At 48.1% G+C, this 17,756-nt stretch overlaps 1 protein-coding gene and 1 long non-coding RNA gene across 3 annotated transcripts in view; one reads left to right on the forward strand and one right to left on the reverse strand.

Annotated features, from left to right (window-relative positions):
* Positions 1–336: 336 nt before the first annotated feature.
* LOC135822317 (uncharacterized) lies at positions 337–11,506 on the forward strand. Of its 2 annotated transcripts, none has more exons than XM_065335057.1 (10): positions 337–3,311; positions 3,950–4,102; positions 4,701–4,857; positions 6,652–6,789; positions 7,128–7,301; positions 7,734–7,883; positions 8,550–8,716; positions 8,962–9,036; positions 9,641–9,841; positions 10,594–11,506. In XM_065335057.1, exons 1-4 carry the CDS (start codon positions 3,044–3,046, stop codon positions 6,695–6,697), a joined length of 624 nt encoding a protein of 207 aa, XP_065191129.1. In that variant the 5' UTR covers positions 337–3,043; the 3' UTR covers positions 6,698–6,789; positions 7,128–7,301; positions 7,734–7,883; positions 8,550–8,716; positions 8,962–9,036; positions 9,641–9,841; positions 10,594–11,506. The 2 variants fall into 2 exon arrangements, with proteins under 2 accessions (XP_065191129.1, XP_065191130.1); XM_065335058.1 differs by having other exon boundaries at positions 343–3,311; positions 4,704–4,857.
* Positions 11,507–13,290: 1,784 nt separating this feature from the next.
* The window catches only part of LOC135823287 (uncharacterized), a 15,174-nt gene continuing 10,708 nt past the window's right edge, over positions 13,291–17,756 (reverse strand). The window contains exons 4-5 of the long non-coding RNA XR_010554649.1: positions 14,212–14,266; positions 13,291–13,457 (exon numbers count right to left, since the gene is read on the reverse strand). This is a non-coding gene — a long non-coding RNA (uncharacterized LOC135823287). The remainder of the gene's footprint in view (positions 13,458–14,211; positions 14,267–17,756) is intronic.

Below are 17,756 nucleotides of genomic sequence, written 5' to 3' on the forward strand. Positions count from 1 at the left end.
TCACTGGCGGATGCGACAGAGTTCCATATAGCTGGACTGGAGTGTAATACAGTCTGAAGGGCAGGGCACTCTCATAAAAGTATTGATCCTGCCAGCGGATCAACAAGGACCAATCCTCCGGGCGGACGGGAATTCGGCAGAATGCACTTTTAACATTGAGCTTAGCAAGATACACCGGGGCGAGCACAATTGTGGAGGAAATTGTTTGGGAACGCATGTTCCGCAAGTTGCATGCTCGAAAGTCGAAAACAGCAATGACATGCTAGAGACATTGTACAGGATCTTGGAGGGCGCATGACCATGTGACTCGCGCATGCGTGCAGTCGGGCCAGCTCGCTGGGCTGCCTGCTAACTTGCGTTAGCATGCTTATGCTCATTATGGTTTAGATCGCATTATTGTAATGGTCGCGGTTTGATTTCAAAAGACCATAGAAAGTGCGGATGGCAACCAACAGGCTCAAGGCTGTGTTGGGACTTCGTGTGCGCGACCCGAGTCAATTGTTCACTCACCATGACTAGGCATCGCATTGAGCATCGTATGACCACTACTATATGTCACTGTTCTTAGTCGCACCGGGGGCGCATGCCCGTTTTCAGGAGACTTATCAAAACACATAAGCCCTGTGCCCTGAAGGTTAGGCCTATTGTTAGTCTGAATAGTCTTGGCTCCTATCCCGCTAAGTTCATTGACTTTCTACTGAACCTGTATGTACGTGAGGAAATTACTGTTCTGGCCTGAGCTACGGATTTCATCAACTTGGTAGAAGGTTTGTCTGTGCGGGACGATCATTTATTTTTGAGTATAGATGTGACCAGCCTTAACACCAACATCCCCAACGAGCTCGGTCACGTGGCATTGTCGTGGTATATCACACACAGGTATACAAGGTGGATGCCCCGGCCCTTCGTACACGGTTAACAACAGCATTGACTTCCTTGATGTCAGTCATTCGGAAGACTAACGAGTTCGTGTATGATAACGATTTGTGTCCGCAGATCCAAGGGACTGCTATGGGTTCGCCTGCAGCAGTGGTCTATGCCGACATTGTTATGCTGTATTTGGAGAATCGGTACATTTTGCCGATCTTAGAGGGGGAGGGGTTAGAGGTTCAGGTTTATAGACGCTTTATCAGTGACATTTTTGTTTCATTGCATGGTTGCGAAGGTCAAGTTCAGCGTGCTTTAGACAGGATTAATAAGTGTTCGGCCCTCGAGTTTGCGCATGAACTGGCACATGATGACATTGATTTCCTGGACACCACAGTTTCCCGTAGTAAGAGATACATGGCGGTGAAGCCTCATTTCAAGGTCACCAATCGTTTCCTGTATCTGCTTGCCGGTAGTGACCACCCCCGTAGTATGGGTAAAGGTGTGATCACTGGGGAGTTGATCCGTATCCGTCGGTCTTCGACCCTTGACCACCACTACGAAGCTGCTGCCGAGCAGCCGAAGCAGGCTTTCCGGGCCCGTGTATACAAGAGCTCCATCTTTCATCTTTCACACCGTACACCAGGCATGCAAGGCCGGGCCGCCCCACTTTTTTGGCGGTTTTTTGTTCTTGTTTTTTTTAGCACACTGCAACAAAGCGCGATGATCGCAGCTCAGCTCAAACGTGGCAAATAATGAAGAATCCTTGTCCCCGATCCCCGATCCCGTCCCCGATCCCCATCCCCGATCCCCGTGGTTTGTTACAGAATAAAAGAGTCTTTCATTGTAGTTACACTGAAATGGCACCAAATGCCCGGAAATGCTTGCAATTGGCTTCAATTTTTGACATTTTTACCGCGGAGGGCCCCCGGACCCCCTTGCATGGCCGCCCCACCTCCAAAGTCGGTGCGACGGGCCTGGCATGGATGCGCAGGGAAGGTATGTTGGTCAGATTGGCATGGGTTTGGGTTATTTCTAGTGTTGAAACGAATAATCGAATAATCGAATAATTTAGAATATTCGTGGGGTGAACGAATAATCGAATAGTCGTAGGAATTATCAGAAATCGAAAAAAAAAGAAGAAAAAAAAAGATCTATGCTCAGTGCTGACCCTACTGATATTTGCACTGCGTAGATCTGCTCGCAGTGTTTCTTCTCAATCTCTTCTCCTCTAAGTTGTAATCACCTATCGCCTATCGCCTATCGGTATCTAGTAATACTTCTGTTCTTTCCATACGAGGGAAACATGGATGCAGTGAAGATCCAATTACGCTCGACCAAGACCCTATGCGATATGCAGAGCTGGATCAGGCGTTGCACACTCTGGGGGGGGGGGGGGGTTATGTACTCTTGGCGGTACATGTTATCCGGTTTTGCACCTCCACATAACAAAACCCGATAATCAGCAATTTTTTTAACTACTTAAAAAGTGCTGAAAAAGTGTTGAAAAATGCCATCATGCGTACGATAGAATATAGAATATTCGTTCGATGGAGGGCGAAATTGGTCGATAGATTATTCGTTCAAAGAATCCGTGTTCGGCTTAAACACTAGTTATTTCTGTAGTTGTATACAGTGTTCCTCATTGTATTTACCTGGGCCCGGCCTGCTGTCCTTCGCCCGTTGGTCTTGAGGTCCAGGTGTAATATCCCTACCATACAGTCCGGTGGCCAGCGCGGCCCGGCAAATTGTTGTTACAAGGTGGAACATCGGCAAGAGATTGCTTGCTCGTTTGCCTCATGCTCAGTGTCCTCAGGGAGTTGGTATTTTGCTTCTGTTTGGATTTTGCAGTGTCTATGGTGTCCGTAATTGAGTTTTTGTTCTGTGTCTTTTTCTGTGGTGTGTGGTCATTGTTCACACATCTTTATTTGACTTGCTTCCTGGTGTGGTGTATCCTTTGGTTTTATCATTGGTGCTGGTCTGGCTGTAGAGTTCTAGCATCCGTAGCTGCCTCAGGGGTGCCACTTTTCCCATCAGCGTCGACTAGTCCGTAGGAAAGGACCAACCAAACTGCATCCAACCATTGGTCTTGCCGAAAAAAAATTATGGCCATTGCATTCTTCTTACGGCAAAAACTTTAACTTGTTTGCTGGCTAAAGCTGAGTCTGGCAATTACATGTTAAAACTAGCAATGTGCTGTCTGAACAATAAAAAAATTCAGACAGCACATTGCTGCCCTGCCCTGCCCTGCCCTACCCTGGCCCCTGTAGGTAAGAACTGCACAGCACTGACAGCGCCTTTCAACGGCAAGGTGACCGGAACAGGTGTCACGCCCGGCACTGGTCTCTTCTTCGCCTGCAATGTACCCTACGTACTCCAGGGCAGCGTCGTGCGCTACTGCGACGTCTCCGGAACGTGGAGCAGCGTTCCTGCTACATGCTCAAGTAAGCGGTGCCAATGCTATTGTCATGTGTTCCTAATACTTCCTAATACCTCCTATCATGTTATCATGTTATCATGCTATCAGGCTGGCAGGCCAAGTATTGTGTTGAATACCGTAAAGTCGCGGATAAAAGCCGGGTTTGCATACAAGCACATCACGGATAGAAGCCTGAAAATCAAACGGGTCAAATGCATATAAGCCTGTCGCGCGTAGAAGCCTGGCTTCTATGCAAGCGCGGATCGGGTAGGTCAAGAGTGTATGCGCTATGTACAGTGCATAGTAAAACTGCCGCCATACCGGTAGTCAGTGGTAGATCTACGCGTGTCGCAGGTAGAAGCCTGGCTTCTATCATGTCTATGCAAGCCCGGATCGGCCGATGTGCATACAAGCCTAGCAAAAATATCAGTGGTGCATATAAGCCTGGTTTGCATACAAGCCTGGTTTGCATTGAAGCCTGATGCAGAAACCGGCTTATGTGCTTATAAGCCCGGCTTTTATCCGCGACTTTACGGTATCTATTTGAATGATATTAAATTGCTACTGCTGTGCAAAGATAAACGAAGCATGCTCTTGTAGCAGCGTATCATTAACAATTGTCCCTTGACGGATGTGTTCATTTTCTTTCTCTTTTATCTTCAGTCCCTGATATTCCCTGCAAGTACCACGAGTTCAAGTGCGGTGGCAGTGGTGGTTGCATCTCGACCACCAAGGTCTGCGACGGTGTGTGGTATGACTGCCCGGATGGCTCCGACGAGAGCAACCGCACTAGCACACACGGCACTGCAGCACCAGGTAAGACGAGCGTGTAGAGGGTGAAATAGTTCTGTGACTCCTGCATCGCGGCTGAATGTGCATGCATGTGTCACACACTGTTGACAGGCATGCAGCCCCACTGCATGGCTTGCATGTGTATGAGTGTAGCTAGGTGTTCTGGATGCAATGGATGGTATTCACACCTTAGCCTGCCAGGCTACAGCCTATGGAGTGTGACATGGGCTGTGTGCTCAGCTGCAAGGTGATTTACAGCTGTGAAAGGTGCTAATGCAGCACCAGTGAAGTGTCAGTTGGTCTGCTACGTATGACACCTTTTTCCCCACCAAATCTTTACCAGCTGATGGCATAAAAACTGCTGTCGGTCTCTGGAGAGCTCATTGCAACTCCCTCAGTCTTCAATGATTTCCTTTCCATCTTGGTACCAAAAGACATGCTTCCTCCCTTACTGAACTCGTAAGTGGCCTTTGCTCAGCTGTTAGATGCTGGATGAATATCTTTGAAAGACAATTATTTGTGTTCTATTTCATTTGCTTTCTTGCTTGCTTTCTTGTGTGTGTGTGTGTGTGTGTGTGCGCGTGCGTGCGTGCGTGTGTGTGTGTGTGACTGTCTGACCCAGCAGACTCCACCAAATGGCTACATCCAGGGAGCCAGCATGACCAGCTATGGCAGCCAGATTGCGTTTGGCTGCTACTAGCTATACTTTCTCCAGGGACCTGCCACCCACACCTGCCAGCTGAGTGGCAAGTGGGATGGTGTACCACCCGTCTGCACATGTAAGTAACGTTACTCTCATTGATCTGCACCGCCTGTATTGTATAACTGTGTTTACTGCGTTCCTAGTTTAAATTCGTTTTTAAAAACATCTCTTTAATTCTTGCATTATCTGTCATGGCCGCGCTTCGGCGGGTTTGTGACTAGGCTTAGATCAGTCTAGTGGCTACCCAGGTAGACGACCAATATAGTCGCCATCCAAGTTGCTAGCTCACACCTGTTTTCCGGCTCACACAAGGTAGTCGAAGGTTGAAGGGGAGCGATCAAAGATGCCTTTATTAGTTGGAAGAAGGCGGATTTTATGTGATTTTGGTTATAGTATAATTGTGATATAATAATTAGTAGGAAATATTAGTATAGCTTCGGGGAGCTCGCTCACCCACATTACATGAAAGAGTTACAACTATGAGTGATGTCCGAGGTTATTCGTACGGCGATCGTGCGACGGAGCCTGGAGTACGCTGTCGGATGTTGCCGCAGCTAGAGCGCGCCGCCTTCGTACGGTGTCTTGATTGGGTCACCCTTCATCTTCTGCCCCGTAGGCTCTTCCCTCTCATTACCCCGTAGGGCGCTGCACGGTCAAGCCGCGACCTCTCCCAAAAAGGGATAACGGAGTCCGCAGTGCGCGAAACACTTGCAGGACCCTTTACGTCGTACGACGCGAGAAGAGGTGCCATGCTTGCTCGACTAACAAAGGTATCAGCTCCCTTGCAGGACTAAGCAGGGTCCCCTCAAGCTCAACAGTGTAGTGAGTACAATGCTGACGACTTGTACTGAAGGTGTTGCCGACGTACGACAACACTTGCGACTCTAAGCCACGAGTTGTAAGCCATGATTGCTCAACTAACGAAAGTGCCAAATCCTTCGTAGGACTAGTCATGGTTCTTACAGAACTCTAGGATATTTCGGAGCCCAGCTTTTGGCTGCTGAACTCAATGCATGGTCGCTTTCACAACGAGTCTGATCCGGGTCATGACATATCCATGATGACCATGCTTAAAGACGCAGCGTCTTTTCAGAAGTATTTTGATCTTCTTTTCAGCAAACGGCCTCATTAATCTGCATCGCTTGTATTGTATACCTGTGTTTACTGCTTACTGCTTACTGCTGCTTTATTGTTCGAAGTATCAGTTTAGTTTAGTTTAAATATCTCTTATTATTATTTTTCTCACCCCACACCCCTCTACTCTGTTATCGGCCCTCTTAAAAGAGTTGTGTTCATCACTGTTGAGGCTTCCGATGGAAAATAAAAGAATACTACTACTACTACTGATGTTCTTTGCTGTGACTTCTGTGATCTACACTGGGACCATGTACGTGACTGTACTGCAATGTACAGTGCATTTCAAAACTATAGACGCGTAGGGTTTTTGAAATATTTCAAATTTGGCTGGAACTTTTTGAGAATAGTTTTCGGAATATTGCTCAGGATCGCTCCACAATTACTCTCATATAGTTTCTAAAGGATTGGATAACAGACGCCCAATTTGGAAAAATTTATGCACAAAGTGATCACAGATTTTATGTGGTATAGATGCTGGCATAACGGTTTTTGCCTAGGTACGCGTCTATAGTTTTGAAATGGACTGTAGTCAGTGCTGCTCGCGCACTGTGTGCATTTGTTGTGCTGACCCTAACCTTGACCCTAACCTTTTTTTGTGCGTACATGCAAGAAATGTTTATTTGGCATGTTCTTTTTTAAAAGTGTTGTTTCTTCGCCTGCTGAGTATAGGTAAAGATGTGATACTCTACATTTGCGTTGTTACTGATTTTTTTGTTGACTTTTGTGTGCACAGTGGTCTGTCTCACTTGCAAGAGTGGCTTCCAGCCATATTATCGTGATGGTACCTGCCTGGCCTCTTCCAAGTTCTGCAATGGCATTTTCTTTGAGTGTCCCGACAAGACAGACGAATATCAATGCGGCACGACTGGACGTAAGTTGAAGCATGTGATCAAATCGGCATGTATCACAATGAATGCATATTGTGGAGTAAGGACATTACAAGGCCACTGCTTCTCCAGGACACTGGTTTACTTCTTCTTGGATTTCCTTACGTTGTGCTCGCAAAGTACACACAATGGCAGATGTTAATTGTTGGCATTGGTTTCCTGATGGTGTGTGCCTGTGTGTGTGCCTGTGTGTGTGTGTGTGTGTGTGTGTGTGTGTGCCTGTGTGTGTGTGCCTGTGTGTGTGTGCCTGTGTGTGTACGTGCCTGTGTGTACCTGTGTGTGTACGTGCCTGTGTGTGTGTACGTGCCTGTGACGTGTACAGCCGGTGTGTGCACACCGCTAGCTAAACCGACCAACAGCTACTCCCAGGGCACAAACTATTCTGCTGGAGGCAGCGTCGTCTTCGGCTGAAATTCCGGATACAACCTGCAGGGAAGCATTGTGCGCATCTGCCAGATTGACGGTTCCTGGAGTGGGGCAGCTGCCTCCTGTAATCGTAAGTTGATTTCAAGAGAGCCAATATATCCCTCTTGTGTAGAGAAGCTTCAGGCTTGTAGGAAGGCAGATTCTGGTGGCGTTGATCTTTCCTATTTACAGAGCATGTAATAGTCTGGGTGTTACCTGCCACTTTTCATCATCACAAATGATGATCGTGCTAATCACAGGACCCAGGACCAGTCGGGCATCTCAGCCTGAGTCCTTAGGATATAATTATGTTATACTTGTAGGTGTATGGTTAGGGTGTTTCACCGGGTACCAGAACACTGAGTTGTTGGCATAAGCCGGTAACTTTTGTCGAGCCTGTTTTAGGCTACCACCTCCTCCAAATATACTAATATCTCTTGACTGTACGAAAGATGTGCCGAGCAGACACTTTCTTCATCTCTTGACTGCTTTGTGTGTTGTGTGTATGGGTACGTGTATCCAGCCATTCAACTGCAGTGCCAGTCTGGCTACCTGCCCTGCCTGCGTTCCAGTGGCTGTATCCTGCCATCACAGCGCTGCGACGGTGTTTGGTACGACTGTGCTGATGGCTCTGATGCACAGTACTGCCCAGGCAAGGTCACACCAGCTCCAGGTAAGCACCAGCAGCAGCACTGATAGTAGTACCATGACTTCTATTACAAGCAAAATGTAGAGCTACTGTTGACCGCTATTCACTGCTGTATCCATTTTATTACTTTGCATGGCCATGTTGAGGCAGTCTTCGCATCAATTTCCTTTACACAATGCGTGTACTACAATGTACTCAAAACCAACGTCTGTGCCACGCACACAAACGCAAACGTTTTAGGGGTGAAACGAGTATATCGAATACTCGAGCGCTCGCTCGAAAATTCGAAAGGAGTGAGTACTCGTTTCGCAAAATACTCAAAGTATCTTATGCACCGTGTACTGTATGCTTGTACATCAAGCACTTCTGTTACTCTGACCAGTACTGATAACCCATGCAAGCGTGAAATTATTACTTGTCCCTACTTACCAACAAAAGACAGTAGTTCAGACTATTTCCTGCACTAGGCTGCATGCAAGACTACATGTGTATCAGGTGTAGTACGTTCAGTGTTACGAGAGTGTGTACAGTACATTGTTTTATGTTGTCAGTAAAATACTCGTACTCGCTCAAATACTCGCTCGTTTTTTCAAAGAGTACTCAAGTCCTCAATTTTGGCACTCGTTTCACCCCTAGGCCAAACATGCATGCACTGAATGCCTCTGCTCTGTGCACTCTGTGCTTGTGCAGGTCAAACCGACTGCCGGGCCCTGTCACCACCGGCACTGGGCTCAATGACCGTGAACGGCTTGATGTTCAGCAACACGACCACGTTTGTGTGCACATCTCCCTATGTCCTTTTGGGCGTGCTTGTGAAATCAACGGTCAGTGGAGCAGTGTGCAGCCAACTTGCGTCCGTAAGTACATGTACCAATGCTCGACTGGCTTGTATTATGCATTCCCGTTCATCACACCGCTCATACTGTCAAATGCTGCCTCTTCTCATTCACAATGGCATGGGTCACAGTAGATAGGCCTGGTGCAGGTATTGCCAGTTCCTCGCTTGCTGCAGTACAGTATGACATATTAACTTAGCTGGTAAGCAGTGCATGTGTGCATGGCAAGTGTTAATTTTGTCCATTGCTTCCCAACCCATGTGTAGTGACGACTGCTGCTCTGAGTGCGGCCAGTGACGAGCTAGTCAAGGACTCCGTCTCAGAACGCATGACACAAACATGTAAGCCTAGTATTGCTGCATAATTAAGAGTTTTGCCAGAACAATTTCCTTGTGGCAATTTCTCCTAATGCTGACTGCTGAAAATGTTGTGTCCTTCACAACTAGTCTCTTTGTTCTAAGAAGTCTGCCTCTTTCATCGATTCGTGTTTACCTAGCTGCGTTAGGCTATTAGTAGCCTATTACCTGTTGTGCAATGGGGCTGGCCTAAAAGCTGCTCGCTCAACAGCGGTGTTGCATGGTATAGAGAGAGAGACGGCAAGCCGCCTCGGCATATTCGCGGATAGAGCTTTTAGTAGAAGGGAAAAGGACATATGGATACGAGTTATGAGTAACTGTCCACCACTGTAACTAGATACCACAGTTAAAAAAAAGTCTCGCACCTGACTTGGTCACGTTGTGCCTGAAGGTCACTAAGATGCGGCCATATACGGTGGAGCCGTCGCAGTTCCATCTACTGTCGACGAAACATGCCCGGTATTGGCTATTCCGGTACATGACAGCCCATGCCTGTAGCACTAAGCCTGTGTTCACTTTTGCCAAAGGGATCCACCTTACTCGGCCTTATTTAAATAAGATACTCTGTCACGCTCTCAACTGTTATCAGGTTAGCTCTCGCTCCATGCCCATTGTTGGAGCGACAGTCCTGGAGTCCAGAGTTGCAAGTGAGATGGTGATACGGCAAGCAGACGGTGGCAAAGGACGGCTTAAAAGCTCTACATCTGGCAAGTGGCCGGCATACCACACCAATGGACATCGGACCAGTACACGTAGAGTAGCATCTCTACGTGACAGGGTATGAGCGCAAGTGAGTTCTTATGCTCTGCTAATGTGCATTGATTCTGTGACTATAGTTGGTGTACAGATCTCATCACATGTGCCTTAGGCGGGATTTGCTATTGTCACTGGAAAATTCAGCCCTAACAAACAGTGTGATGGATGAATTTGACTCCAGGTATCTGCTTTTGGGAGTGCCATGTATGCATGTCTGGCGTGCTGCTGCTATAATGTTGTGGCACTAGCATTTTGGTGCGATGGACTGTTCTTGTAACGGTGTACCTACCCACTTGCTATTGCCGGATGCCGTGTTTTGTCAGTTGTGCCTGTTTGAAGGTGCCAGGCCAGCGTGCGTTGGTGCGTTCCCGTTAAGTTGCCAGGGCACCATATTTGTAACGGCGTTCCCGTTTTGCTGTTGTGGGGCTGTGTTTGTATCGGTGTGTTCCCGTTGAAGTTGACGGGGCACCACGTTAGTGGATTGTGCCTGTTTGAAGTTGCCAGGCCAATCCTGTAACGCACACCCGTTTGCTGATAATTGGGGACATGTTTGTCCATTTGGCTCGAGATTCACATGGCTGCGCCAGTTGCCTTGTGCGGATTAGACTGTTATCTGGCACTAGTCTTGATCTGTTATATTCAGATTCAGATCAGCTATTGTTCCTATACGAGAAAATCTGTGGGAGCACATTCAATTCATTTGCAGATTTGCGTGCTTCTCCTGCAACGGGCGTTTACATGGTACATGGTGTGTGGGCGTATGTGTGGTGTGTTCCTGCTGTACAGGCCAGTATTGCCAAGCACTGGGGACCTTTGGCAATCTGAAGAATGTTTTGTCCGAGAATCGATCCTTGGATCTGTGGCGTTGCAGTTGTGGTGCTCCCGACCCTCTTGCGCGATGGCCGCGGAGACTTGGCGAAAAGGTTTGAGACATACGGCATCTCAATATCTTCCACCACAATCAGTACATCAGCACCACCATCGAGCGTAGCGACATCAGCAATAGAAGACGCACATGATATCATTCCCCCTTAGCGAAGACCTGGGAATACCTGAGAAGATGTTAGCCGCGACTTTACTGGAAAAGTCGTCGGTGACAACGGCACTCCATATTAATTTTTATCTGCATGCAGATAGGTCTCTCAACAAGTGTACCCAACAAGTGTACCCAAAGTTTTCAAGCTAATACACAAGCAAATTCACTAGGGTCCGAGTATATTTTCCTACACCTCTCCCAGTTTGTTGTTGTTATTTCTGCATTCAAATTGTTTGTGTACCTGTACATTTATTACAGTAGAGCCACGCATCCACGACTGTTGTTTCCAAGGGGTCAGGCTCGTCAGTTATACAAGACCTTTCAGCAATCTGGCCTTAGGCTTAGTTCCTTGACTTCTTGTACCACTTTCTTAGATGCACATCCCACTGGATAGTGAGCAATACGTGTGTAGCAGAATCTGTATTCCAGAAAAGCAGAGACTCGAGTCTATTGACACTGCGTTTCTTTTTAAAACGTTATTGGCTGTGGTGTTCCTAGAGGTATACACGTACATTCCTGGGTCACGGTCTGTGACGCCCGACTGTATTCGTGGTGCATCAACAATTATTTTTAATTTTGTGCACTCGTGAACCTGCCTGAGGCTGTGAGGCTGCAGAGTGTTGCCTGTGTTTTGCTTAAGAAAAACCATCAGGTCTCCCCAGATTTTCTAGTCTGGCCCTGAATTTTGCCACTCTTCGGTTTCAAAACCTAGTGTGGTGGAAAGCCTAGCAGTGTTGTGTGTGTGTGCATGTGTGTATTTTGTACAGTGCTGGCCAGAGAAATCCAACCTCGTTAATAAAGTAGTGCCGCGTTCGAGAGCACAGACCGGTCCAGTATGTACATGTATACTACTAGGGCTGCGTATTGCCCGGCGCAATTTTATTCATAAGGTTGGATTTCTTTGGCCAGCACTGTAGTTAGAAGTAGGTCCTCTAAGGTCCTCTGTTTGTGCGCACTTGTGGTCACAGTGGCAGTAGTGAAGTGGGTGAGGGGTAGACTCGGTTACTACGAAGATGGCGTATACATGATGGTGTATACAGTCATGTAGTTGAATATTACTTCGGGCAGGTTCTTGCAATGATGACCCCGGGTTTATGTACATGTATCATTCAGCTACCGTTGTCATAATGGCACTAGTTGATAGAACACCTGTATATGTACAGGCTGTTTATCTAGCATTTTCCAAAATAGCACTCCGTACTTCGAGGCTGCAGCCGTTTTGCATGCAACGTTGTATGTGTTGATCGGTTGACAGCATGTGACAAAGCCGAGGACACACTAGTGTATCAGGAGCACTGTTTTCTTACACGGTGCGTCCCCTGCCTTGTAACATGCTGTCAACCGATCAACATGTTAATTTATCAAACAAGGCTTACCTATACCAACATTATACATGTAGGGCTGTGCATGCTTTCAAAATTCTTCCTTGTTGAAGTAGAATATCGTGCTCGTGGGGGCTTTAGTAGTTCCTTTGCCAGATGTTCTATGCTTATCTCAATGACATCAGTTTCAGCACTCGGGCAAGGCACATTCGGGCCTACACATGTAGCCTTGAATTCTGGCTTGGAGGCATTATTTATCTATTTTCATGGCTGCTAGGTTCATCCTTAGTTGAGAGTTATTTCTCCGTGATTCGCTGATGAGTCCACAAAGGACGAAACAGCTAGACAGTACTAGTGCTGTCCCCAGGTCGTGTATTCTAAATCCATAATACTGACGCTCAATCTCCGGACAGCTGTTTCAACCTTTTTAGGTCTCATCAGTGGAGCTCAGAGCGGGAGGTTAAACAAATGGCAATACGGTCTATATGAAATGAACAAAAAAAGCAATTTGAAAATGGCTCAAAGCATCAAAGTCAGCGAAAATGGCTCAAAGCATCAAAGTCAGCGAGCTATCTGCAAGACACGTACAAAGAGAGCTTTGCACGAAGGCAGATACATATTACATATACCTTTGACACTAACCAAAAGGAGTGCTCAATCAAGTCAACGCAAGGCAGCGTAATGCGGTGATTGAGTCCATAAAAAGCTATAGTGACATGTAGCCAGGCCCCCAGCACAATAAGCTGACTTGCATCATGCTAAAATCGTTCACACTAATCTCTTATAATAATTATTATATAGATTGCAGGATAGGGTGGTTGCACCAGGAAGTGCTGTCTCTGCGATAGTGGGACCAGTCAAGATTGCAGTACAGTCGTCCACCATCAATCCAGCACTTCATTGGCCAACGCCCTCGATACACCAGCATGATTTCCGGAGTTATTACCATTCATCGACACATGCCCCCCCCCCCCCCCCCCCCAGTTCTTCGGCACCCGACCCGAGTTCTATTTGGGCCGCACTACTTTGTAGCAGTCATACTATAGTACTAGAACTGGATGCACGTGATATCCACTGGAATTGGCGCTGGCCATGAGCTGACCCACCGCCGTGCCTCCCAGTGTCAATTTTGCTTATGTGATCCTACCACAATCTGGAACATTATCAGTACTCGCCTCTGTTGACTTGCCAGCACTAGTTCTGGTGGATCCGGGCATGTTTCTGCCTTCTCTTCAGCATGTATTCTCCTGCAGGTGCATCTTTCACCTCCTTCTAATGCGCGAGCACATTTTCTGTGGAGATTCAACGACACATACACCAGAAAATACAGAACAGAACAGTGGCTGCCAATGCGACACAAGTACCACATAGACCTAAAAACTCATAAGCACCCTGGGAGTTAGATGCATTTACGGGCAGTATGCTAGGATTTGCGCAGCGAATTTAAAATCAGATTAGCAATGCTGTGTGCTACCTAGGCGGCATCTTGGACTCAAAATCCAACCGATTGTGGTCCAACCCAACCGACAGCGTTGTCGGTGGATTCCGATTGGCAGGTGTTGGATGGACGTATGATCCATGCGTCCCCACAAGCAATGAGAAGTTAACAATGCCACTAAGGATATAATATCGCGGACAGCAGTACAATGAAACTGGGCCATTCATTATCAGCAATATCAGGGGTATATCCCATCCGATAAGACGTACAGCTCGTGTATGGCGGGCTTTACAGCAGGTCCCGACATAGCTTGCCCCGTGCCCTTTACTACTCCTGGGCCAAAACTGTGGTACAATATTCGAGAGGGTCTAGCCTAGTGAGTGTGAACAGAACCAGGCAAACCATATCTCCAAGTGATTCACATGTTGGTATATTCTCCGTTATCATACATCAATTCCGAGCAATTTGACACCCGAATATTCTCGCACCACTACTGCTGAAGTATTGACCACAAACCATGTTCCATTTGACTTACAAAAGGAACTCGCAAAAGGCATGAGAGCACTGGAATCTGTAAAGACTCTCGCATTATTAGCCACCATACATACCTTTCGGGAAGTCGTGTTGGAAGCAGCATGCTCGGAGAGCAGAGCTGAGTGAGATCTGCATACAGTAACACAGCGACAATGAATCACATGAACAGAAGGTATCCGTACACATCTGAATATGCGCTTATGGGAGGACGATCCGTGCGACAAAAGAGGACCGTGCTATGCAGGTGTATGTCTTACCCGGGTACGTACTAAGTGAGTTCCACCGTACGTATATAATTTTTGCGAGCTCGCAAAAATAAGTTAACACAGAAGGCGCATGCGCCGCGCCGGACACTTCACAGTTGGCTTCCTGCTCAGATTTGCATGGCTGACTGGTGACTCTCTTCAAAGCCCACCCTCCCATGCCCTCTGCTTCTTTTCTGCTGTGCTGCATCATGCTGAGGCACATCTTCACTTTCCTCTTGGTACAGTGGTCCCTCTATAATCCGGCACCATTTGTGCCACGAAAATCTGCTGGATTAGGGAGGGTGCTGGATTAACAAATCTGATTTACTGCTGCAATGTGCATGAAGAGGACATTTTGGCTACTGAAAATTGTGCTGGTTTATCGAGGGTGCTGGATTATAAAGTGCCGGATTAGAGAGGGACGGCTGTATCACAATAACCAACATTCAATATCACATCTCTTCAGTTTAAATAACTGAATAAAGAGGGGAGTCAATCTCGCTCACCAGGCTCATCCTGCCAGTGCGGCTCACATAGCCCACCCGGCTCTCAAAAGATGCGACAGGGTCGGACGCCAACATAAATATGCGGCCAGGGTCACTCACCCTGCTGCCACTAAAAATAATACTCACTGCGAGCCTGGCAAACAGCGATTGACAAACCACTCCTATCCCCACAACTCAATGCTCTCAATGCTGTGTAGTGTGCGTGCAGATGGGTGTGTTAAGTATATAATTTTATTGCAATTGAATCACTTGACTGACTGGAGGCAAAAATATCAATTGGCACTTACTCCGGTTACCCGAATGTTTCGGTACCACTATCATTAGGTTTGTTGCAATCGAACCAAGTCATAGTTGAGTCATTTTCAATGCGTTAGGTGTTACCCGACGTGCCCAATGCATCTGCCGCTATGTCAGATTCCACCAGGCATGCACCAAACCAGGCGCAATGCGCACACTGATGATGGTGGTTGTCACACAACGAGCAGTAGTAAAAGTGAAAGGACTTCTTGCATGTGATTTTGTTGTAATTTGTGCCAGTCGAATTGTCTCAGTGTAACTAGTTTATCGTTAGCTTACTGGTTTGTTTATACACAAGAAAAAGACCAAGGAACTACAAGTTACGCTATACTGTCCACTAACACCACCAGTTACTAAACAATCAGCTCATGCGATAACATTGCACGACACTGAACAGCTCTAGCACATCTTGGATGCGCACTCCAACAGCCTTGTGGACGACGACCGTCACTGGAGAATCGGTCCGTCGCTCCACCAGCCCGGCGGCACAGTGGACAGTGCCTTGGGGGTGTCAGCCAAGGTCGTGGTGGAGACGGAAATGATGTTTGCAAGGAAGAGTGATGATATGCGTATGTGCTCTCCGCCAGTTGTTGAAGCAACAGTCCGGCAGTGGAAAGTCGGCAAGGTTAAGATAAGTGACCAACTGGGTGAAAGTACACCAAATGTGGCCCATCTCTTGAATGGTGCGGACCACGGCAAGGACCTGAAGTTGAAGGTCGTCAATGGCAACACCGCATGGTCGACGTCAATGGGAACATCAAGCCACCAAGTTGGTGGAACTATGTAATGTCCGTCGCAGGATGCAGCGACAGGGTAACGTGCTCAGGGAAGAGTACAGCGACGATGATCAGCTGTGTCTGGCACGCAGTCGTATTGATCGTGGCGTGCAGAACACCGGAGTCAGTTGCGGTATTCGTACATTTGTCTGTTTAGGATTGTGATCCCCAGGAAGTCCTTTGGTGAGGAGTGATGTCACGCAACGAGCAGTAGTCAAAGTGAAAGGACTTCTTGCATGTGATTTTGTTGTAATTTTGTAAGGTGTGGTGGCAGCACTTTCAGCTGGTAGTGGGTGATGGGCTGGCGGCGTGACAACAATTACGGGCTTGACGAACGACATAATTATGGCGAGTCGATCTTTGGCCAGTTGCCGAGTTGTAGATCGTCACTGTAGACCCAGAGGTCTGGTCCACGATCCAGGGGTTGGGATCCCACTGTGGTGAGAGCTTGTGTGCCTGCTCATTGCGGCGTAAGACGCGCTGACCAGGAGTGAGGATGGGGGTGTTTGACCGGCGGGTGGCATTGGCAGCGTCGCACTGGGATTGGCGGAATTGCTGGTCACGGTGGGCAGCTGAAGGCAAGTCTGGTGCGGCTGGCGTAATGCAGGGTATGCTGTCGCGGATGGGGCGACCAAACATGAGTGTTGCCGGTGCCTCGTGAGTGGCAGGGTGTGGCGTGGTGCGGTACGCTAGGAGCGATTGGTCTAATGCAACATTGATGTCTTCGCCAGCTAGTTTGGCAGTTCGCAGAACTTTGCCAATGGTACGGTTGAGGCGCTCGACTGCTCCGTTTGCTTGTGGCCACAAAGGAGGGGTGTGGCGGTGCTGGATAGCGTGTTGCGCGAGGAAATCAGCAAAAGCCGAAGAACGGAACTGAGGACCGTTGTCCGAGACTAGCTCTTGGTTTGGTGGACGGTGGTGTGGGCACGGACTCCCGGACGTAGCGGTGTCGTTGAGAGAGTTGCTTGGCACGGAATACATTGCCGGCAGAGTGCTTCGGCTTAAGTAGCCATGTTGGGCCACCAAACCTTGCTGTTGAGCCGTTGCTTGGTGCGGACAATATCTTGGTGGCCCGCATGTGCAAGCTGCAGGGTACGCCGTTGGAGGGCCGTGGGAATGACGAGACGGTCGTTGCGGAGTAGTAGACCGTCACTCTCAGACAGTTCACGGCGGAGGGCAAAGTACGGGCGGACCGTGGTGTGGTTGGAATCCCAGCGGCCAGATTGCAGAGAGGAAAGGATGGCTTGCAGTGTGGTGTCTGCGGTGGTTTGATTGCGGTGGTGGCGTCCGCAATCTCCTTCAGAGCCAACGCATTCGGCTTAGCTGCTGTAGCTAGGGCATGTATGTACGCAGTGTCTTCCTGTGCGCCGATGTTTGGTAAGTCGGGATGAGGCTGCGGGTTGCGACCGACGACGTCGGCCGGGTTTTCTGCTGTAGATCGGGAATGGCTTCGGAGGCGGTAGTGACAGTAGGGACATGGCGAGGATCAGGCGTTTGCTCGCAGCGCCAATGTAATGTTGTTCTCTTGCTGGATTCCAAACAACAACTCGGAGCTCCGGAAAGCTCCGCAATATTGAGGTTTTGCATTCCGAATTTCGGCTCAGCGTTCTTCGGTCATTTGTCGAACATCAAAATGTCGAATTTTCGCACCGACGTTGGTTTTGCAAGTCGAAAATGATGTGTTTTGATTTCGTGAGCCCCAGCATCAGCAACGTGATGTCCCGTGCTCCTTTTCTTTCTGATTCCGACAAACTTTGATCGCGCCCAAAGAGTCGAGGGCCAAACCTGCCTCCTC

Source organism: Sycon ciliatum, chromosome 8, assembly GCF_964019385.1.
Source record: "Sycon ciliatum chromosome 8, ocSycCili1.1, whole genome shotgun sequence".
Classification (NCBI taxonomy): domain Eukaryota; kingdom Metazoa; phylum Porifera; class Calcarea; order Leucosolenida; family Sycettidae; genus Sycon; species Sycon ciliatum.

What these genes read in the sequence shown, in the direction of transcription:
- LOC135822317 (XM_065335057.1), top strand. Translation starts at nt 3,044, where the DNA reads ATGTTAAAACTAGCAATGTGCTGTCTGAACAATAAAAAAATTCAGACA. An exon ending in CGTTCCTGCTACATGCTCAA is followed by an intron (nt 3,312 to 3,949) that starts GTAAGCGGTGCC and finishes TTTTATCTTCAG; the next exon opens with TCCCTGATATTCCCTGCAAG. An exon ending in TGTACCACCCGTCTGCACAT is followed by an intron (nt 4,858 to 6,651) that starts GTAAGTAACGTT and finishes TTGTGTGCACAG; the next exon opens with TGGTCTGTCTCACTTGCAAG.